Source organism: Aaosphaeria arxii (assembly GCF_010015735.1).
Source record: "Aaosphaeria arxii CBS 175.79 unplaced genomic scaffold BU24scaffold_1, whole genome shotgun sequence".
Taxonomy (NCBI): Eukaryota; Fungi; Ascomycota; class Dothideomycetes; order Pleosporales; genus Aaosphaeria; species Aaosphaeria arxii.
Window position 1 is genome coordinate 249617 of NW_022983474.1, and position 20990 is coordinate 270606.

General features: G+C 48.5%; 9 protein-coding genes across 9 annotated transcripts; 5 read left to right on the forward strand and 4 right to left on the reverse strand.

The window, feature by feature from the left end:
- Positions 1 to 1357: 1357 nt before the first annotated feature.
- BU24DRAFT_469206 (uncharacterized protein) lies at positions 1358 to 1792 on the reverse strand (the record flags this gene model as incomplete). The annotated part of the gene is made up of 1 exon (XM_033532596.1): positions 1358 to 1792. One exon carries the CDS (start codon positions 1790 to 1792, stop codon positions 1358 to 1360), a length of 435 nt encoding a protein of 144 aa, XP_033388771.1.
- A 1109-nt stretch (positions 1793 to 2901) lies between these two features.
- BU24DRAFT_456511 (uncharacterized protein) lies at positions 2902 to 3801 on the reverse strand (the record flags this gene model as incomplete). The annotated part of the gene is made up of 2 exons (XM_033531444.1): positions 2902 to 3509; positions 3564 to 3801. The coding sequence occupies 2 exons, from the start codon at positions 3799 to 3801 to the stop codon at positions 2902 to 2904; spliced, it is 846 nt and encodes a 281-aa protein (XP_033388772.1).
- A 427-nt stretch (positions 3802 to 4228) lies between these two features.
- Positions 4229 to 8033, forward strand: BU24DRAFT_382346 (uncharacterized protein). The gene is made up of 6 exons (XM_033524764.1): positions 4229 to 4361; positions 4434 to 4778; positions 4829 to 5049; positions 5101 to 6619; positions 6671 to 7960; positions 8012 to 8033. Exons 1-5 carry the CDS (start codon positions 4278 to 4280, stop codon positions 7739 to 7741), a joined length of 3240 nt encoding a protein of 1079 aa, XP_033388773.1. The 5' UTR covers positions 4229 to 4277; the 3' UTR covers positions 7742 to 7960; positions 8012 to 8033.
- Positions 7643 to 8219, reverse strand: BU24DRAFT_382348 (uncharacterized protein; the record flags this gene model as incomplete). The annotated part of the gene is made up of 3 exons (XM_033524765.1): positions 7643 to 7960; positions 8012 to 8107; positions 8157 to 8219. 3 exons carry the CDS (start codon positions 8217 to 8219, stop codon positions 7937 to 7939), a joined length of 183 nt encoding a protein of 60 aa, XP_033388774.1. The 3' UTR covers positions 7643 to 7936.
- Positions 8220 to 8406: 187 nt separating this feature from the next.
- BU24DRAFT_360917 (Sfi1-domain-containing protein) lies at positions 8407 to 12326 on the forward strand. The gene is made up of 2 exons (XM_033524130.1): positions 8407 to 8657; positions 8708 to 12326. The coding sequence occupies exons 1-2, from the start codon at positions 8600 to 8602 to the stop codon at positions 12148 to 12150; spliced, it is 3501 nt and encodes a 1166-aa protein (XP_033388775.1). The 5' UTR covers positions 8407 to 8599; the 3' UTR covers positions 12151 to 12326.
- Positions 12228 to 14149, reverse strand: BU24DRAFT_360921 (cytochrome P450). Its single transcript, XM_033524131.1, has 4 exons — positions 13519 to 14149; positions 13079 to 13459; positions 12579 to 13029; positions 12228 to 12517 (listed from the first exon to the last, which is right to left on the reverse strand). Exons 1-4 carry the CDS (start codon positions 14067 to 14069, stop codon positions 12365 to 12367), a joined length of 1536 nt encoding a protein of 511 aa, XP_033388776.1. The 5' UTR covers positions 14070 to 14149; the 3' UTR covers positions 12228 to 12364.
- Positions 14150 to 15803: 1654 nt separating this feature from the next.
- On the forward strand, positions 15804 to 17779 carry BU24DRAFT_469208 (uncharacterized protein; the record flags this gene model as incomplete). Its single annotated transcript, XM_033532597.1, has 5 exons — positions 15804 to 15842; positions 15966 to 16086; positions 16122 to 16423; positions 16477 to 16862; positions 16926 to 17779. 5 exons carry the CDS (start codon positions 15804 to 15806, stop codon positions 17404 to 17406), a joined length of 1329 nt encoding a protein of 442 aa, XP_033388777.1. The 3' UTR covers positions 17407 to 17779.
- An 837-nt stretch (positions 17780 to 18616) lies between these two features.
- BU24DRAFT_403551 (uncharacterized protein) lies at positions 18617 to 19177 on the forward strand (the record flags this gene model as incomplete). Its single annotated transcript, XM_033525574.1, has 1 exon — positions 18617 to 19177. The coding sequence occupies one exon, from the start codon at positions 18617 to 18619 to the stop codon at positions 19175 to 19177; it is 561 nt and encodes a 186-aa protein (XP_033388778.1).
- A 295-nt stretch (positions 19178 to 19472) lies between these two features.
- On the forward strand, positions 19473 to 20705 carry BU24DRAFT_469218 (transferrin receptor; the record flags this gene model as incomplete). Its single annotated transcript, XM_033532598.1, has 3 exons — positions 19473 to 19622; positions 19674 to 20414; positions 20469 to 20705. 3 exons carry the CDS (start codon positions 19473 to 19475, stop codon positions 20703 to 20705), a joined length of 1128 nt encoding a protein of 375 aa, XP_033388779.1.
- Positions 20706 to 20990: the final 285 nt, after the last annotated feature.

The following is a 20990-nucleotide window of genomic DNA, read 5'->3' on the forward strand; positions in this document are numbered from 1 at the left end:
AAGCAAGGTGACTAAATGAAAAAAGAGTGTTGGCTTCCAAAGGAGGATACCATGAGAAGGTTTCAAAAATTAGATTGTGAGGCAGAACAGCCAGCTCAGAGATTCTTCACTGCCGAACTGAACGCCTAGACGCGGTATTGAAGAGAACATGCTCTTTCGACACCAAGGTGAGAATGGCGGAGCGAATGGCGCATTGCAAACTCCCTGGCGCTTCTGGCTTAGTCTGATGCGTCGAGAATGCAAGGCCGAGTCAGAGACTACAACAAGGGGGTGAAGTAAAGTGAGTGTGGAAGAAGGGACCTCTTTTGTCGCTGCGGAAAGAGGAGGTAGAACGAACTGGCCATAGAGAACTTGTGTCGCATATGGGCTTTGGCGCTTATGGGCTGTTGTCGCATTGGGCTAAAGTCAGCCAGTTCGGGGAGAGGAATTGAGTCGAAGTTGTAGAGGAAAAGAGAGAGAGAGAGAGGACGAGGCGGAAGGGGTTTATATACCCAGAGGCTGCAGCGTCTCACGTGACGTAGCTATTCCCTTTTTGACTGTTGAGCGCAGGCGCTTTCAAGTGAAGGACGGCTTTTGGGTTGACTTGATTTCACTTTGTGTGTGCGTTGTGCTGTGGTGGCGATTTTGCTGGTGAAAGATGGCTGGGAGGAGAGGGCGACTCTCAAGAGACGGAGGACCGCACAGACGAGACAGGTGAATGTTCACCCCCCGCAAAATGACTAGTATATTGCATAACCACTACTTGAAACGAAGATACAAAAGGTGATATGCGTCGGTTGCCTACGTGCCAATTTCACCTTTCATTTAGCATGTCTATGTCGAAGCTAGCCCTAAAGAAGAAGAGAAATGCTCACTCCGACTCAGGTTAGAGGGATAGATATGGAGGTTGACGTAATCAGTGTGAAAGATGCGTGAAGAAAGGAATATATAGCTACGTACTGTAATTAAGTCCAATGTAGCAACATGTTGTTTGGGATAATATTGAGTAGCAGTATAATTAGGCCAGTGGAGGGGTGATCGATCACACAACCACATGATAGGTGACAACTAGACATCCTGTTCCGTTCGATTTTGCAGCTTCACTGTTAGCCAGAGAGTCTGCTCCAATGAATGCTACAGCGAGGTCCGGATGAGTGTTCAAGTCTATAATGGAATCAGTGCCGTCATGAGCACAACTTGCAAGCCTACTTATTCTTGTCTTTTGGCTGCTTGACTCGGGCCTGGGACACACAGAACTGGTTCACAGCGGTATCATCCTGCCTTTCCACTGACTCGGCCTTGCCCTCATACTCCATTGACACGCCAGTGTTGTTGGTCGGTGTTGGTCTTCTCGGCGCGCATTCCAAGTGCGGTCTGGTTATCTGTATCTTCCAGCAACTCTTGGAAGCCTTCTAATGGCTCGACAGGCCCTCTTGTCATTTCTTGTCGGCTGGGTAAATTTGCACTCCTCAATCATGGCGGGGGTGGCCTCCAAAGCTGCTAGCTTTGTAACTGCCTCTGCTGCCTTCATCTTGAACTCTTCAACTTTCATGAAACCCTTCTCGCTCTCAGCTGCAATTTCGTCGAGTATGATTTGGTTTTCCGCATCCGCAATGAGCTTCGAGAGGTTGGATATCTGGCGACACCTCTCCTTGAAGCCGTTGCCGCCCTCGTCATCATTACGTTTCCTTCGAATTTGTGAGGTTGTTATTCTACTGTCGTCGTCGTCCAAGAGAGTGGCAATGTCGACAAATGCATGCGCATTTTCGAAGAATGCAATGAAAATAGTAATTAGGTAGATAATAGAATGCATCGTTGCAAGAACCAACAGCTCACTTATTCTAATCAGAGATGATATCCATATGCAAAGGTAAAAGGTTGCCGGTACAGAAGGCGGTATTTAAATACGCGTATAGAATTAGAGAGGAAACTTGATGAATGGCACGATGGAGGCAAAAAGTAATTATTGGGCGAAGCTCTCTACGTATGTATGTACATGATGCCTTGGCTTCGCGCGATATCCCTTACATCGGGCGAAATGGGTTGGAGTCGTGCGAAAATAGTTGGATCGTGCGAAACCCTTTGAATCGTGCGAAATACTTGCAAAACTGTCAGTGTATTGAAGGCGCTGCGTCTAGAACATGATTGTTGCTGTGACTGATCATTATTGATCAGCAACACTAGCAACGGCGGTGTTTTCTGAAACAACAAGTTCCACGGTTTCAGGTCGAAGAGCACCGAGGCTGAACGCGAGGAAAAGCATGTAGTCATGTATGCACATGGTTTCGGTGGAATATTTCTATCACTAAGTGGTCACTCACGAGGCTTTACGAATTAGCGCACACGCTTGCTGCTGCAATTGTGGCTTGTGGGTTTCGGGCAATGGCAGGCGATGATGTTCACATGTATGTTGTTCGAACAAGTATTTACTAACAACGTGGAGGATCCACACGCTACGAGCTGTTACATTAGCGCCATGCTTGGTACCACGATCTCGAAGGTCGGAAGGATGACCAACAAGTCTAGCAAGCCACTCGGACTGGCTCCTTGCCGATGAAACGACGCTCTCAAAATTAACACACGGTACAAAACTACTGTCAAAATAATTGGGACAATTGGTCCACTGCTCAGGAGGCCAGAAGGGACAACATGCTCCAGGAACATAAGGTCCGCCGTCCGACCTGTGATTACAATTACAAGTCCTCGAACCACAAACCAGAAAGTAAGACCATGAAGATATTCTGAATTCCTGCCTGGTCCGGTAAAGGTATGCCCGGTTCATGGAATCAAGATCTTTGAAAGCTGCCAATCTGTTAACAACTTCTGATGTCTCTTGGGTACGTTGGGGAAGAAAAGAGGGCCAACTAGGTATATAATTTGAACAAGACCGTCAAGATGGGTGAAATTGGAATTGCTCAGTCATCACGACAGGAAAACCGCCAAAAGGGGAATTAATGAGATGAAAGGGAACTTAGGGACAGAGCCCGATGTCGCGGTGTTGGGAGTATTGGTAGAACTGCGAACGATTGTGGTGCTAGGAAGCGTTCTCGTTGTCGAGGTGGCAGGTATGCTTGACGAATACTCAATTGAGCATGCGGATGGCATTGACATCGTGGCCGTAGGCTGTCCTCCAAAGCTGGAAGTGGGATTGATGAACACCCCAGGGCATGAGTTTGCGCATTCCCTTGTCGAGTTGCGATCGAAAGCGCTGAAGGTAGCATTATTGCAACCTCTCACGCAGTCATACCCGCCACAGGGAATGCCATCATCGCCCCATAAGGTGTAACCTTTAAGCTCATAGTCGGCCCATTCACCCGTACCACCAGAAAGATTGAAGACGTTCGAGTCGAGAGATGAACCATAGTACGACCCGTCCGTCTTTAGGATGCGCCCCTGGACGGTGTAGTGCTTGCCCGATGGCCCTACACTAGGAGGTACAGTTACGGTGACTGTGGTGTTACGAAATAGGACATAGCCTTCGTCGATCTCGATTGTGGGATTGCAAAGAGTCTCTTCCTGTAGAAGGTAACCTGTGACAATCGTTAGGTCAAATCGCACAAGGTTTTGGATGATCATAATCATACAATCAGAGTCGAAGAACGATGCTGAAATCTTTTCTCTCGCTGAAGAAGCGAGATAGACCCGGAAGGCATGGCAGAAGGTGGTGGCCCAGTTATGTACTTCGACATCGAATGTCACATTGAAGGGAACACCTGCAGTCACCTCTGTAGGAGCGCGTATTGCAAGCCAGTCATCCTCGTCAAAGGATGCGACGAGCGCAAGCGGACAGAACAGGAGAGAAGTCAACAAGAATCGCAGCATTACGGGACGCAGTGTAACTTGGAACAGCAGAGAGGGAATTTCGAGACCCAGTGAGTCCAAAGGGTGACGAGGTTGAGTTCATCCCGCGTCGAAGGATCCATCAGGGGTTAGCCACTAAGGCCAGGCGCACAAAGCTCAGGCGAACAGCTCTCGGCGGCATGGGATGAGAAGGCCTTGACATTTTCTTAGATCATAATAGCAGGAGAATGTTAGCTACCTAGCTAGTTAGGGATGATAGTGGATGATAGGCGGTGATATCACAAAGCCTGATGGCGATTTGCTTTGATAGTAATTAACAAGCTTGCCACTGCGCGTCCGGAGAATTGATGTCGGCAGTGAAAAGTATGGAATGGAAGGAATTAGCTATCGATAGGAACGGCTGACTCATTTCCCAATGCCCCACCAAGTTCAATCCTACACCCCTCAAAAAACATTCAAACCCCGCCACGCCCCCAGTCATTCGGACGACAATCAACATGTCTATCGAGTTTCCAAAGGAGGAGGAGCGCATTCTCGCGCGCTGGCAGGAAATTGATGCTTTTCAGAGGCAGGTCGAGCTTGTACGTTCCGTCCCACCACTCTATTCTTCCACTGCAGCGATCGCGTGCGACTTCCACTAAAACGAGTTATAGTCAAAAGGCAAACAACCGTATACATTTTATGATGGGCCGCCATTCGCGACGGGTATGCCCCATTATGGGCATCTTCTCGCTTCCACCATCAAGGACATCATTCCACGATACTGGTCTATGAAGGGCCGTTATGTGGAGCGACGATTCGGCTGGGATACACATGGTGTGCCCATTGAATACGAAATTGACAAGGAGCTGGGCATGTCTGGCCGAGACGCTGTTCGCGAAATGGGCATCGCAAAATACAACGAGAAATGCAGGGCAATCGTCATGAGATATGCGACTGAGTGGAGGCACACCATCGATCGATTGGGTCGTTGGATCGATTTCGACCGAGACTACAAGGTACGCTGATGAACGCGGACACTACGTGGATACAACTCACATTACGGTAGACTATGGACACAGACTTCATGGAATCCGAATGGTGGGTGTTCAAGAGATTATTCGACAAAGGCGCTGTCTATCGAGGTTTCAAGGTCATGCCATACAGCACCGCTTTGGGTACCCCCCTAAGCAACTTCGAAGCAACGCAGAACTACAAGGATGTGCAAGACCCTGCTGTGGTGGTTTCGTTTCCTCTCGTTGATGATTCATCAACTCATCTCTTAGCCTGGTAAGAGCGCACGCAACCTGGCTTTTACACTTTTATCTGACTAAATTCTAGGACGACTACACCATGGACTTTGCCCTCGAACACTGCTCTCTGCGCGCACCCTGATTTCGAGTATGTTAAGATTCTTGACGTAGCCTCAGGCAAGCACTACATCTTGCTAGAGGCCCTTCTCAAGACGCTCTACAAGGACCCTAAGAAAGCCAAATTCAAGATTGTGCAAAAGCTGAAGGGCAAAGACATGCTTGGCTGGAAATATGAGCCACTCTTCGATTACATTTATGAGGAGTTCAAGGACTGCGCTTTTAAGGTGGTTAACGACACCTATGTTACAGCAGACAGTGGTGTTGGTATTGTCCATCAGGCACCTGCCTATGGTGAGGACGATTACAAGATTGCGGTCAGGCACGGAATCGTCACTGAAGAACGACCCCCACCAAACCCAGTCGACGATCAGGGCTGCTTCACCTCCGTTGTTCGGGATTTTGAAGGTCAACATGTGAAGAAGGCTGACCGAAACATTATCAAACACCTCAAGGAGTCCGGCCGACTTGTGGTTGATTCGCAAATCACCCATAGTTACCCATTCTGTTGGCGTTCTGATACCCCCCTTATCTACCGCACTGTCCCATCGTGGTTTATTAAGATCCAGGACATCATCCCAAAGATGCTGGAGAACATCGAGAGCTCTCACTGGGTTCCATCCTTTGTAAAGGAGAAGCGTTTCGCTAACTGGATCCAAAATTCCCCTGATTGGGCTGTTTCCCGTAACCGCTTCTGGGGAACACCGCTCCCTGTTTGGGTTAGCGATGACATGAAGGAGATAGTTTGTGTGGGTAGCATTCAAGAGCTAAAGGATCTCAGCGGCTACACGGGCGAGCTTACTGATCTTCATCGCGACAAGATCGACGATATCACTATTCCGAGCAAGCAGGGCAAGGGAGTCTTGCGTAGGGCTCCTGAGGTGTTCGACTGCTGGTTTGAATCCGGCTCCATGCCGTATGCAAGCCAGCATTACCCATTCGAGAACGTAGAGCATTTCGAAAAGTCCTTCCCAGGTGATTTTATTGCCGAGGGCCTAGACCAGACTCGTGGTTGGTTCTACACCCTTACAGTGTTGGGAACCCACCTTTTCGGTGTTCTGCCATTCAAGAACTGTGTGGTGAACGGTATCGTCTTGGCAGAGGATGGAAAGAAGATGTCGAAACGCCTTAAGAATTACCCTGACCCTCTTCTCATCATGAACAGCTATGGGTCGGATGCTCTCAGGTTGTACCTCATCAATTCGCCGGTTGTCCGTGCTGAGACACTTCGTTTCAAAGAGGCTGGCGTGAAGGAGATTGTCTCCAAGGTTTTGCTACCTTTATGGAACAGTTACCAATTCTTTGAGCAGCAGGTGACACTTCTTAAGAAGGTTGCCGAACTGCACTTTGTTTTCGACCCGGCGGCGGAGAAAACAAACACCAATGTGCTTGATCGATGGATCTTGGCATCCTGCCAATCATTGCTCAAATTCGTCAATGCAGAGATGGCTGCCTATCGTTTGTACACCGTGGTTCCTCAATTACTGAACGTAAGAATTTTCAACTAACCACCTTGTCTGTTCATGCTGACCTAATGACAGTTGATTGATAACACCACCAACTGGTACATTCGATTCAACCGTCGCCGACTGAAGGGTGAATACGGTCTTGAGGATACAACCCATGCTTTGAACACATTGTTTGAGGTTCTCTACACCCTCTGCCGAGGACTGGCACCATTCACACCCTTCATTACCGAAAACATCTACCTTCGACTTGTTGCCCATATTCCAAAGGAGCTCCACGCTGAGGACGACCGCAGCGTCCACTTCTTGCCGTTCCCTGAAGTGCGAGAGGAACTCTTCGACGAGGTTGTCGAGCGACAAGTCAAGCGTATGCAGGCCGTTATTGAACTTGGCCGTATCTGCAGAGACCGCGCGAACAAGGGTCTCAAGACCCCTCTGAAGACTCTTGTGGTTATTCACCCTGACCAAGAGTACCTCGACGACATCAAGTCTCTCGAAAATTACATTGTTGAGGAGCTCAACATCCGGGATTTGGTGCTCTCTAGCGACGAAGAAAAATACAGCGTCCAATATTCAGCTTCGGCAGATTTCTCAGTTCTGGGCAAGAAGCTGAAGAAGGATGCTGTCAAGGTCAAGAAGGCATTGCCAAGCCTAAGCAGTCAAGATATCAAGGACTACCTCAAGAATGGGGAAATGTTGGTTGATGGCATCCGTATCGAAAAGGATGATCTCACTGTCAGAAGAGGCCTTGCAAAGGAAGACAAGAACAAAGATCAAGAGTTCAACACTGACAATGACGTCCTGATCATCCTTGACGTAGCTAGCTACCCCGAGTTGGAGCAAGAGGGTTTGGCACGAGAGATCGTTCGCCGTGTTCAAGACCTTCGAAAGAAGGCTGGCTTGGTGCCTACAGACGATGTGGGTATGGAGTATCGTGTGCTGAGCGATCCTGAGAAGGTTGGTCTTGAAGCATGCTTCGCAGGTCAGGGCGCTCTGTTCGAGAAGGCCTTGCGACGCAATGTTGATAAGCATGTCGTCACAGAGGTTGAGGGCAAGATCCCTGAGAATGACGATGAGACAGTCATTGCCAAGGAGGAGTTCGAATTACAAAAAGCAACATTCTTGCTACGCCTTGTCAAGTTATGAGCATAGGCCAAAAAAGGAAAAAAGAACGCTTGTGGCGCATAGGTATATGGATGGTTGCGATTGTGATATCAGAATCTTTCATAGATAGAGTTTCAAACATCAGGCATTAAACAAAATCTTTCTCATCAAATGCAAACGCCGATTCCATTATGCAGTGTCGTTTGGATACATGACCGCTTTTTCCTACCCTAGCGTTCATGTCCTTCTTTTACTCGCAGCCTAGAGAATTAGTTAGTCGAGCCTCCACTGGAGAGTTTCAGAGCCACTGACTAGGAAACAATCCTTCAATCTCAAAAATTCCACGGAGCACTTGTCTTTGTAGACATTGTTATAGTCTGCCACTATGCATTTCCCATATAAGGAGGCCTATCCCTATCAACGAAGAACATTGTCGAACAATATGACTTATTCTCACTTCTTTTGAGCACTTAGCAGCGGCAGTAGCAAACTTATCGATAGGCCGCGTTCGACTGGACATGGCGATGGTTGAAGTTGACAGTCACAGTGAAGTGGTCCCGATTGACGAATTGAATAAAGTTTAAAATGTCATGACATAAGCTATTATTGACGATGAAGTGGCACGTGCATGGCTTGGCACCTAGCACATCGGCAGCTGTGAACCAACCGCCGACAACAAAGCGCGTCGAACGCATTCATGAGTACCAACACCAACAACGTCCTTCGCACCCGTTCGTTGTCATTTTTTTGACACTGTAATGCTTCATTCCTACTGCACTGAGACTGTCACTATACTCGCGTCATTACTATATCGTGCCCAAAATCTCACCATCCTTCATATCCTCGCATCCATCTCATGCCGTCGAGAAAGCGCGTTCGTCGGTCGAGTCGCAAACACGAATGCCGCCCTCCATGAGCACAAACAACGATGACATTGGTCAACAACTAACGAATGAAGGTACGAAGCATTGCTAGCATTCAAAAGATTCAATATACTTACAAAGGTAGAAATCAAAACCCTTTACGATATCGTCGAACTTGCGCAAACCCTCCCAGGCCCACGATACCGCGCCCTTTTTGCTGCGTACGATCGCATCCGCGCTAAGGGCAATAGAATTCAAGATGGGAGTCGCTGCTTCACTTTCCTGTTACGCATGCAGGATGAGAGAGCGAGGGAAGATACAAGTCTGGTAGACACATTCCAGCGCGTTTTGCTAGACATGGGCATTCAGGTTGAGGTTGACCCAACTGGCGAAGGTGTCGAAATTACCGATTCCCAGCTCGAAGTGAATAATGGCGCAGATACCCAGGAGGTGCATTTGGATCCGAGGACCTCGGGACGTATTCTTTCACGAAGAAGCAGCTTCGACTCCTTCTTCGATGGGTCAGCCGACAAAGTTGCTGGGACCGAACGTGAACATCGCCTACCCTATCGTACAAGAGCAGATGCCTCGAGTTCCACAGGAGTTGCGGTGAAGAAGAAGAGGCGCTCAATGTCAAATACCGAAACTCGGACAGGGGCGTTTACGTACGAACAGCGCCATGCTGAAATGAACGGCACTAGTAGTAGAAGATCTGTGTCTGATCAGGTTCCCATCCGCGGACGACGAAATGCGTCGGTATCTAGTCGGGGCAGTCTGCGAATCAGACGAGCTGGAGAGGACGAAATCGATACGCACGAGTTTAGCGACTATGACGGCGACGACAGCCAACACACGGATAGCTTCGACCGTTCGCATGTACAGATACCTGGAGTTAATGCACCAATACCCGGAGATTTCCATCAGCTGAGCTCAGATCCACAACCCATCTTGTACGGCCCAATCTATCGGCCATCAGAGACCCAAATATGGCGTGATGCCCAAGTATTTGATAGTCACCGAGTTTCCGCACTTGCCAACCGATTTTTACAGAATTGGCGAGATCGCCTGCGCGACCATCACAAGCAGATAGATGATATGCATGCAGCAGCCATTGCGTTTGACAGGAACGTTCTACTTAAGGCCTCCGTCGAGTCGTGGAAAATTGCATATCAGAACAAACGTGCAGCTCTCGAAACAAATCTATTCTTCGACCGCCTAGAATCCCGAGCGGCGAAGGCCCGCAATCTTTTCCTCCTGACAAAAGCATTCACCCATTGGGCGAAAAGCGCGGAAGACGAGGTTCAGAGGACATCAGTCGCCAGGCGCCACATCATCCGGACAAAATACTTCAACGCATGGCGCGATATAACTGCTGTCAACGAGCTCAAGATACAGCATTTCGTTCTAGGCAACTTTATTCGAAGATGGCGCACTCGAGCTGTGAATGTGAACAGCCAGAATGATCTTGCTGTTGATCTGTACCTTGAAAACCTGAAGAACAGAACATACTGGAAGTGGTTCCACGCTTTTGCGAACCGTAATGCGCCATTGTATCATGCGAAGCGATTAGCAAAGCAGTATTTTCACAGATGGCTTGAGATTACAAGGGTCACCAAGGAAAGAAACGCATTTGAAGGCTATAGAAGGGATCGAAACGTGCTGCGCGATATCCTGGATAGGTTGATCCAGAAGACTGCCGCGTTGCGAAGCATGGAGCTTCAGGCAGACGAATTTCGACGAACAGCGCTTATATCATCCGCCTTCTACACCTTATCGAAGCAAAGCCAATTACGCCCAATAGAAAGGGCAGTCTACCGATCTAGCCAGGACCGTATAGTTGACACATTGCTTCAATTATGGCGACGGGACACTCGTCTATCACTCCAAGCTAAATTTGTGGATAGAGAGCGTATTCTCCGAAATGCACTTACGGTGTGGAACGATGCTCTTCGAACCAAAGAGATGAAGAGGACAATCGATGATAGGGTCCTAATTGGCTGTCTCTATAAATGGTCTTTAGCAACGCGAGTGTCGTCCACGCGCCGGACACACGAGTTCGATAATGCGAAGGGCATTCTGAATTATTGGCTTGCCAGGACACGGGATCGAGAAACACGATTGGCAAGCGCCGAGAGAAAGTTTGCCCAACATAGGAGAGCAAATCTAATGAAGTCAGCTCTGGCAAAGCTTGAAAATGCCACCCTTGATCGAAGAAATCAGCAATCTCTGGCCGTCAGGATTCACGATTCAAAATTGAATCAAACCTACCTCCCAGTTGTGACGTCAAGGCTAGATGTCCTACGACAGATGAACGATTGGGCCGATCGCGCACGTTATTATATAACAACGAAACACGCGTTGCAACAGTGGCATAAGGCGACCGAGGGTGCTAGGCGCGCTCGCAGGCGAGAGGCATATACCCAATTTCGAAGGAAATCCAAGCTGAATCTTGTTCGTCGCACGTTCAACCTGTGGAGAAATAAATTAGACCGATTCACCACTGAACAACAGAAGGCCACGGAGATCTTAGACGACCGTATCTTGGGTATAACTTCACAACTACTCATTCAATGGAAGGAGCGGAGCACGATGGTTTGTGATGCACGCCGAGTTGCAGAGCAAAAAGATGAACTTGGTCTACTCAGAGCTCACATGTCTAAGTTGTTAAGAACGCATTGGACATTACGCGACATGGACAATCAAGCTGTCGCACTCAAACAGGAGTCCACCGAACTAATCGCTGTGTCAAGTATCAAGAAGCTCGGTTGGCGACTTTGGAATGTACAGCGACAGAGGGATATGGCGATCCAACTGCACCGTCGTAATTTCGAAAAGAATACCCGTGCCATGATTCGATTCTGGCTTGAACAGACAAGAGAACTAATTGCCACTCGTCGACACAGTCCGTCGCCGAGTGCTCGAACCACCAGTCGTCATGAAGGAGAAGGAGTAGTTCCTGAGCAACCACAGTCATACGATTGGGACGATGAAGCGGGTGATGAAACTCGTCGACTCGAAGGTTGGACCGCCTTCGACGAAAATTCGTTGGGTGTTGCTAACCTTGACCTCCCGTCAATGGGCTCGCCATCGCAGCAGACACCTGCAAGCTTCATGTTGGATCTAAGCCAACGCCCAGCTGTTCTATCACAAAGCCGACCAGCTACCTATCCTCACCCACAATCATCGATGCGACCACCAACTATCGCTGAAGTCGATGATCTTGATGACGAAGCAGAGGGCGAATTTTGGTCATCGACCCCAATGCCACCATCCACGAAGCCTGGCTATCTAAAGACACCAAGCAAGCGCAGTGTCGCCCGCGCAAAGCATCCTGAATTACCCTCTAGCCCAGGGAAGCGGCAGGTGCTGCCCGCGATTGTAGAGAGGATGGGTACCGCAAGCGCGCCACCAGTCCCAGGGTTGTCTACCAGAGACATTAGTTTTGGAGGAGTCACGAGCTTTGAGCGACGGCTACGGGAGGGTGGATTCGGCAGAACCTTTGCCGCTCCCCACGGGCAGAGGAGCAGTATTCGTGGACAAGGAAGAGGGGACCGCCGAGTTGGGTTCGGTGACACGCCTGCTCGTTGATCCTCAGTACAAGACGGAATTGAAAACAGTCATTGGTTGTGCTCTTGTATTTAATCTTTTATGATACCCATATTGTTGCTTACATCTACACATCGAATGGTATTATTTGGATAACGCGGTGCTCCTCTTGTACTGCTAAAATCATCATTGCGTTGCATTTAGGCGTTCCTCATGGCGTATGATAATCCCCTCTATTTCTCAACTGCTCGTTAAATCAACGGATTTGCCTCCTCTTAAATCTGCAAATAACGTTGTCCTGCATGACGAAAGTCGCGTTCTGCGTAGTCCAAGGTTCATCGTGTGCCATCTCGACGTCAAAATTGCGAAGGATCTCAACGGTGATTTTATACGTTTCGACCATCGCAAGCTAGCATCAGTGCGTTAGTAGAGGATATCAAGCATCTGCCAGTCAAACGCGAACGACTCACATGTTTGCCAGTACAGGTCCTGGTTCCTGCGCCAAAATTGATTAAAGCTCTGTCCATGAACCTACTTCGCTCTTCGCTCTCCAACCATCTTTCAGGTCTGAAGACATATGCATCGTGTCCGAAGATCTCCCTAGAGTACTGTACACATCCTGGATTCATGCCAATTCTATAACCCGCTGGGATGAGTACGCCTGCAACCTTGACGCCTTCAGGTGGGGCATATCTCTGCATCGACGCCTGAAAACTTGGAAATATCCGCATTGCCTCCTTCACTACGGCAGTCAAGTATGGCAGTTTAACAGCGTCATTGTATTTGACGGGATAGCCCAGGACTCCGAGAGCCGTGTAATAATCGATTTCGTCGTGGACCTTCTTCATGACCGCGGGATGTTTCATCAGGTAGTAGAAAATGGCCCGTAGGGCGATAGCAGTGCTGTCAGCGCCGGCCATGCTGGGAGACAGTGTCAGATCGAGTTTGATTGGGCAGAAAATAAACCTACACGGCAGTCCACATTTCGTTCGTCACCTCATTGCGAGTGAAGCCTTCGGTTTCCCCCTTTTGGTGCACAATGGCTGTTAGTAACGATATCATGTCATGCCGCTTGAACGTATCTTCCTGGCTTCGTCTCATCGCATCGGCCGTTTCGCGAAGGGCCGTTTTCCTGATGTTATCGACCGCGATGATCGCCTTGAGTAACGGTGGTACAAAGATCGCGGTGGCCATAAGTACGCCCCGAGCATAGGAAGGAGCCTGTGCGATAAACGAAAGAAACGGCATAGCCTTGTGGACCGCGGCGATGTAGTTTCCATGGTCATGACTATCTTGCAAGAAGCCGAACTGTTTTCCAAAGAAGACGGCACCAATTACATCGTACGTGTACCTGGAGGAATAAGCAAAGTCAGCGCGCAGCCATACAATTGGGTCGCACCGATCGCCTACATTTCCAACCACAACCCAAAATCGAAGGCCTCATTCCGGTCTGCGAACCCTCGTAGTCGCTCTACAAACAGGGTCACGCAACCGTCCACGGAATCCTCATTCTTGAGAATGTTGGACATGGAGTAAACGCCACTGACTAGTTTACGGTAGACCGCATGTTCCTTTTCGTTGATGCTGGTGAACATGTCCGGTCGGCTGGGAATGGCAACGGCACGAAATACGGAGTAGAAGTCCGTCTTCTCCAAGGGACGCTGGGTTGAGTATATTTTGGCGATTTCCGCGGGATCATTAGACTGGACCTCATGAGGCGCAACACGCAACAAAGGACCATATTGCTCGTGAAGCTTGCGTTGCACGATTTCCTGATCCCCACGGTACATGCGATACATCATCCATGTACGACTGATGGAGGCCCAGAATGGCCCTGGCACTGTGGCGAGAGGGTGCAAGGTACGAGCATAGATGATCCATAAAAACCAATATACGGCCAGGCCGATGGGGAGGATGACCGTTGACCAGGTTTGAAGGGTTATCCCAACGAGCAGTGCCATTTGTGCTATGGTATGAGACGTTGCTCAACACAGAGAGGGGGGAGCCAGACGCAGGAAGAACAGAATTGAGAGAAGGTCGGGTTTTGGGACCGTACAATGGGGACCATGGCGCATAAGGAACCTCTCACTTAGATAAACCCCCATGCCCCCTTGACAACATTCCGATTCAATGACCCGAGCTGTCACCTTAGCAGGGAGATTTGGCACTATTCACGCATGAGAATACATTGCACCTAGACAGCCCGGGTAATGAACCTATTGCAAACGGTCTGAGGCAGGCGAACAAATCATCCTACAGCACTACGGGAAACTCTGCGTTGCAGGGTATCTTCAGAGTGTAGGTGTTAGGATGACTTGGGGACAAGTTCTCGCGCTAAGCAGTCTGGATACGGGTCGATTTCCTATTTGTGTTACATTCGTGACTTTCTGTTGATTGCTTCAGCAGGCATAGAAAGTTCGTCTGTCGTACACCCCAGCACAAGTGCCATCCATGGCGTCTGAGCACGCGAAAGAAACGGTCGCGGCGCCAATGACATTCCCTAGTATGAATGCCGTGGCGTCCATCATCGACCCGAACCGTCAACCCGCATACTGACCCTGGGCTATATTGCTTTCCTCAATTTTAAAAGTGCTGTGATTGAGGCAGCCAAGCTATCTGCTATCGTCGATCTTTGACCCTTCTTCAGTTGTTCCAACACCACAATCACCAGCCCCGACTAACTGGAGGCATCAAAGAATGCAATCATCCGAACCACTTCCTCCGAATACGAAAGACAGCAAACGGTCGAGCTGAAGCGAATCTTCCAAACTTTATTTTGGGTGGGGTTGCATTTCCACTGTACTGCATATGTACCCTACCGGGGACTCCACTCGTTTCCGCGTGCTCGGAATGTGGCGCTATGGCAGCCAATGATTCCATGCAAGATCCGTTGCTTTTTCCAATGAGCGGTGTCTCCTTCAATTCACTGATCGCAGATGGTAGAGGAAACTGGGGTAACCCTTCTACGGGTCGGTCCTTTTCTTCTTGCCGTTGACCATCCGTCAAGTGTCTCGAGGACCCATATTTCCTCCTTACCTCTATCTCAACCTCACTGGACTCTCGGTTGGCTACTCGGTACGTACTGTACAGAGTTACTCGAGACTAGCTGAACGACATGCACCACCAAGTTCCATGGGCAGTGACAGGAGATGGAGAGCACGCAATTGGCCGGTCTGCTCTTAGACTTCTTACACCCCTAGTTATGGCTGAATGAATCCAAGCCATCGTACTCCCGTGGCACTGGTCAGGAATTCCCGAGGTGCATCCTTTCCCCGAGATCCTAGTAATTCACCTGTGCATTACGCGTGGGGCGCTTATACCCTCCTTCCTGGCCCAAGAAGCACCCATCACAAACGTCAAAACAGCAGGATCCTGAACTGTCAAAGAGAAAAGAAAACATGCAAGGTGTAGCATCCTCTCATTCTGTAAGAAGCCCCGAAGGATTGTCAGTGCGGAAGATCCTCAAACTTGTTACATGCCTTGTATTCGACCGTTTGTCAAGGGTGGATGTGCGGGGGCGTATTTTGTGAAGCAAAAGCAACGGGTGTAACAATGCGGTCGTCTTTCCCTGCCTGCGTGTTCCTTTTAAGATTCCGCTCCTCGATCTGTCGGCGTTTTTAGACGTCTGTCATTTTGGAAACATACCCTACCGCGATTTCTGTCCTGCTCCATGTGCGCTTAGATAGGCATCTAACATGAAGTTATCCGCAACTTTCGGCCTCATCCTCGGCTTAGTAGGTTGTCTTCTCAGTCAGGTATCAGCGCAGCAGGCGCTGCCTCCGTGTGCTGTAGGTTATCCAGAAGATTCAGCCTTGCTCCATCTTAATTAACTTCACAAGGAACGATGCTTTATTCAGGCGATCACAAACCAGACGACATGTTCTCCAACAGACATGCAATGTGTTTGTACGGATGAAGCGCTGAACAATGCTATTCAAGGCTGTGTTATGACAAGCTGCACTGTAAAGGAAGGCCTCAGTGAGTTTCCACTCATCCTTGAGTGACGAATACAGATAATAACCGTTTACAAGCCGCCGTGAATGTGACCTCAACAAGATGTGGAGTCCCTGTGCGCGATCGTGGCACTTCTCTCTTGGTCGTAGCCATCTTATCAGCCGTGGGCGCCATTATCGCTGTTACTATTCGAACGACTGTTGGACTGGTGCAGAAAACATTTGGTTTCGATGACATCTTTGCACTTCTTGCAGCCTTATTCGGAGTTCCAGTTGCTATCATGCAATGCAATACGCCGGGGCTCGGGTTTGGACGAGATACTTGGACGGTCAAGATAGAGAACATCTATACTGTTCAGAAGGTACCTTCCCCTTGTCTGCGTAGACTTTTCGTACTTTGATCTGATCAACCTAGATGGTGTATGCTTCTCAATGTTGTTACTTTCTCTCTTCAGGATTCACAAAGCTCACCTTCTTGGTTTTCTTTTTGCGAATCTTTGCAGATCAAAGGACCCATCGTATCTGTTATGTCTTGATAGGCTGCTCCGTCGCCTATACCTTGGCCTTTGAATTAACCATGATATTCGCCTGTCGGCCCATATCTGCTGTCTGGACAGCCTGGGATATGGAGTCTAAGGTCGATTATTGTATCGATCAGCACACATTCTATTACGTTGCTGCTTCGTTCAATATAGCTATCGACATTGCCATCATCTTGATCCCTATTCCGGAATTGAGGAAGCTCAAGCTGAGTTTGAAGAGGAAATGCTTTCTTTTCTCTATCTTTGGGGTAGGAGGGATGTAAGTACATTCCCAATTTTTCAACTTCCGCGATAAATTGCGTGGTACACTAACATTTGGCAGTACAATCGTAGTCTCGTGTATTCGTCTTGAATCTCTTGCCCACTTCGCAACGTCAACGAACCCAATGTACGACAATCTGATGAGCGCCGTCTTCTCCGTTCTAGAAGTCAATGTCGGTATTATCTGCATTTGCATGCCCTCATTCCGACGATTCCTCGCCAGAATCATACCGGGATGCTTTGGCACTACGCAAGCCGATTCCGACGAGTCGGGCGAAACACCCAACGCCCGAGTCTCCATCGCGAAAAGAAGTGGACCCAAGAAAAGACCTACCATATCCGGAAGCCTGTTCGATACAGCTATCATGAAGACGGTGGATACAAAGGTGGAGACTGTGAAGGGCAGTGATGACGAGTTGAGGTTGGTCGATATATCAAGAGATGGAAAGAACATGGCATCGAGCACTACGGAGAGCGCGGAAGGAAAGTTCAGTATGGCGACAGGGCGGAACAGGAGCCAGGAGACATTTTCAGTTCCCTGATCGCGATGATCCCGTAGTGGTCACTCGTTGCAGCGGTGGCTGCTCCAACCCTCGGCATGCCGGACGAAACTTCGGCTTTGACTTCAAATCAGGGCCGAGGTGCGGCTTCCAGAAACACTCTTCTCGTTCATCAAACAGTAGATAAGGCTGAAGATATCTCAGGTGCATAGGTGATCGATTTCAGGCCGCTTGATGAGCTCGGCATGTATATGTGATCCATGATCAGCGGCATTGGGGTTTTTGCATAGCAGGCGCGAATATTTCTAGTGCATGGCTAACGTTGGGACTGTTGATATAAGCCTCAATGTGGTTTGTGGACCTGGTTCCAAGGCAGGAGACTGTATTGACTATATTTCGAATTGATATGGCTTAGACGTTTTTCTTACTAAAAATTGGTTCATATCAACTTCATGCAGTCGTACATTTTAATCATGCGTCATGAAAACATCTTGCGCGGCCTCAGTGACTGGATTACGATGAAAAGCAACCCTTCTTTTCCTTTTTGAACTATAACGTTGATCAATGAGATTATTTGCCTAGAAGTATAAGTACATTTGCAGATCTTTGACAACAGAATTGCTGCGCAAAACGACTCCCTGTCTCGTAGAATCAGCAATGATGAAAGTATCAAAATCTTACCACCGCTCGATTCACACCTTTACCAAGACTTGTACTCAATCCAGCTGCACTAAAATCCTTCGTTTACGGGAATAGCTTTTCTCATATCTTTGTGAAGGAGCCTATCAGCCTAAGGGGGAAGCCAGAAATAGCCTGGGGAGGGCCCATAAGGTTATTTGACTGACTACAGGGACATTATAGAGGGCAGAATGACAAAACATTATAAGGTTTCTTAAGCCTTCGCAATTTGTCTATAATATTTAAATAATATAATTTTATTTACTAGATACAAAGGTGTTTGGGTGGTGATTGTAACAATAGTAGGTGGCCAGGACTATTTCTGGCTTCCCCCTTAGACTGAGAGGGAGGCAGCATACGCAGACACAACGTGCGCATTCAGCTGCCTGCCGTTGTGTCTTTTTACGCGCCGACAGGCCAAACAAATATTGAAAGTGAGGAGCGCGTCGCGCGAGGGGGGACGGAAGTCGTGTGCGTGCGGGCCATACCATGCAATCGACGTCATCGATGATTAAACCTGAGACCAAAGCCAATCTATTTACCACCAAAATCAGACCTCAATTGCATCGCAACAATGCCAAAATCGTTGTCCAAATCGTCTTCAAAACCGTCCCAAAAAGCTCCAGCACGTCGTCGCCGTCTTCGGGAGCGTTTTTCCACTCCCCCTTCAACAGCTGTTCCTAAAGACCATTATGGACAGTTAGCAACGCCCCAACGAGCTGCAATCTACGCTATTCTTCATCACTTCGAATATCATGGTATCCCGTGCAGCCTAGAAGACATCAAAGCTTCTCATAATATTCCGACCTCTACTGCTGCAGATGTACTCAAGAGTGGTCACGTTCGGCGCCTGCAACACACTGATTTGCCGGACAATCGGGGAGGGTTGCGAAAGTTCACCGATTCGGATGCAAGGAAGGTTGCAGATTATATTGAAGAAGCCTCTGCTGATGAGAAGGGAGCTACTTGGTTAGACATTGCAGAGAAAGCAGGAGTCAATTGCATTGAAGAAAAGAAGGTGCATCATCCACGAACAATCCAGCACCGTGTAGCATCCGTCACGGGTGTTCGCAAAGCTACAGTAAAGAGGGATCGGACTGATAATGTTCGTCGAAAAGAACGGTCTGATTCGTAAGACCCCTTGGATAATTGCAATGGATATCTTTACTTGTCTGGTTCCTGGTTCATAAGCTTTCGTCATAAGCATTGGATCTACATTCCAAAGGCCTTGGGCTGTGCTGATTGTTGTAATCTTATGAGGGGTTGCACGAGCCGCAAGAGGCTATGCACCGAGGAAGGCGTAAAGTTGACGTCCTAATCTTGGACGCCGTACCACACACCTTCTTTATTAATTGCATTTGGGTGGTATTTAAACACTCGAAGACGAATAGCTACCTGTGATCAGTCTATTGAGGAACATTTGAACCATCATGAGATTTTCTACTATTGTACATTCACTGTCTGTCGCTTCGGCACTTGGGGCTTCCATACCCAAACGCAATGAAGAGTTATTTACTCTAAAGTTCTCTGCTGAGGAAACAAGCCAAGTCACTGCTGCGGAAAAGTGGAAGCTTCTTAAGGTGAATCGGACACTACACAGACAGACCCTTTGGCTAATACAGCACTGGCAGGCAGGAAAACGATTCGTAGACATCACAAACCACGCCGACTTCCATGCTGCCGCCCGGAAGCGTAATGTTCAGACTAATGTCACTTTTCCATCAGCAGTCCATTATGAAGAAAGCGTCAACGCCCTCTTACCGAGGCTCAATAAGACCAATATGGAATCCGTATTGAAACCGTTTTCCGAGTTCTATAATCGTTGGTTCAACAACACAAATGGCAAGGAATCGTCCGAATGGCTGTATTCCCAGGTCCAAGCTATCATCAATTCTTCTGAAGCAAAGGGTGCCGATGTACGTTTCTTCAAGCATGACTTTCCACAGAGCAGCATCATTGCCACCATCCCCGGGAAAAGCAACAATACTATTGTCATCGGCTCGCACCAGGACACCATCTCCCTCGACGAAGAGGGTGACCCCGGTTTGTTACGTCACCCAGGTGCCGATGACGATGGCAGCGGTGTGGTCACCATTCTTGAAGCATTCAGGGTACTTCTTTCTGACCCGACCGTGGCAAGCGGCCGCGCGGAAAACACCTTGGAATTCCACTGGTATGCGGCAGAGGAGCCCGGTCTATTGGGGAGCCAGGCGGTGTTCGAGAATTACAAGAACAACTCCAGGGCTGTGAAGGCCATGTTGCAACAGGACATGACAGGCTATGTCAAGAATGGTACTGTCGAACAATTTGGTCTTATCACTGACCATGTGAGCGTTCCATTGACCGAGTTTATCAAACTTGCCATCGACGCTGTAAGTAAAATCCCTATCAGGCACCGCATTGTTCCTACTAAGCACAATTTCTAGTATTGCGACATACCTTACGTCGAGGACGAATGTGGATACGGCTGTTCTGATCATTCCAGCGCTCTCGATGCCGGTTACCCTTCTGCATTCGTCTTCGAGTCTGCGTTCAACGACCACAGTCCTTACATTCATTCCGCAAATGACACCATTGAGTCTGTGAATTTTGACCACGCACTTCAGCATGCAAAGCTGGTGGTTGGTTTCGCCTACGAGCTGGGATTCACGGCAAATTTGTGACCTGATTGCTATTCAGAGCGGATATGCCATGACACTTACATCTAGAACATAAGATAACTAAGAGAAGATATACCATATTTCTTTCTATGATGGAGCCACAGAGTGTGTTAGAGACAGGTCTTCTTTCTGACGATAGTGATGAGAATATTTTCGTGTAATGTTTATATTATATGATTCCCTAGCGGATCTCGCCCATTGCGTAGACAGGCAGCTGTTACACTATACTATCTCCACTTCGACCAAATCCTTGCTGCTTTTTTCGAATGCATGTGGATATAGCATGGC

What these genes read in the sequence shown, in the direction of transcription:
- BU24DRAFT_360921 (XM_033524131.1), bottom strand. Translation starts at nt 14,069, where the DNA reads ATGGCACTGCTCGTTGGGATAACCCTTCAAACCTGGTCAACGGTCATC. An exon ending in TTTGGGTTGTGGTTGGAAAT is followed by an intron (nt 13,460 to 13,518) that starts GTAGGCGATCGG and finishes TTATTCCTCCAG; the next exon opens with GTACACGTACGATGTAATTG. An exon ending in GGACCTGTACTGGCAAACAT is followed by an intron (nt 12,518 to 12,578) that starts GTGAGTCGTTCG and finishes CACTGATGCTAG; the next exon opens with CTTGCGATGGTCGAAACGTA.
- BU24DRAFT_382346 (XM_033524764.1), top strand. Translation starts at nt 4,278, where the DNA reads ATGTCTATCGAGTTTCCAAAGGAGGAGGAGCGCATTCTCGCGCGCTGG. An exon ending in TCAACTCATCTCTTAGCCTG is followed by an intron (nt 5,050 to 5,100) that starts GTAAGAGCGCAC and finishes ACTAAATTCTAG; the next exon opens with GACGACTACACCATGGACTT. An exon ending in TGGTTCCTCAATTACTGAAC is followed by an intron (nt 6,620 to 6,670) that starts GTAAGAATTTTC and finishes ACCTAATGACAG; the next exon opens with TTGATTGATAACACCACCAA.
- BU24DRAFT_360917 (XM_033524130.1), top strand. Translation starts at nt 8,600, where the DNA reads ATGCCGCCCTCCATGAGCACAAACAACGATGACATTGGTCAACAACTA. An exon ending in TCAACAACTAACGAATGAAG is followed by an intron (nt 8,658 to 8,707) that starts GTACGAAGCATT and finishes TTACAAAGGTAG; the next exon opens with AAATCAAAACCCTTTACGAT.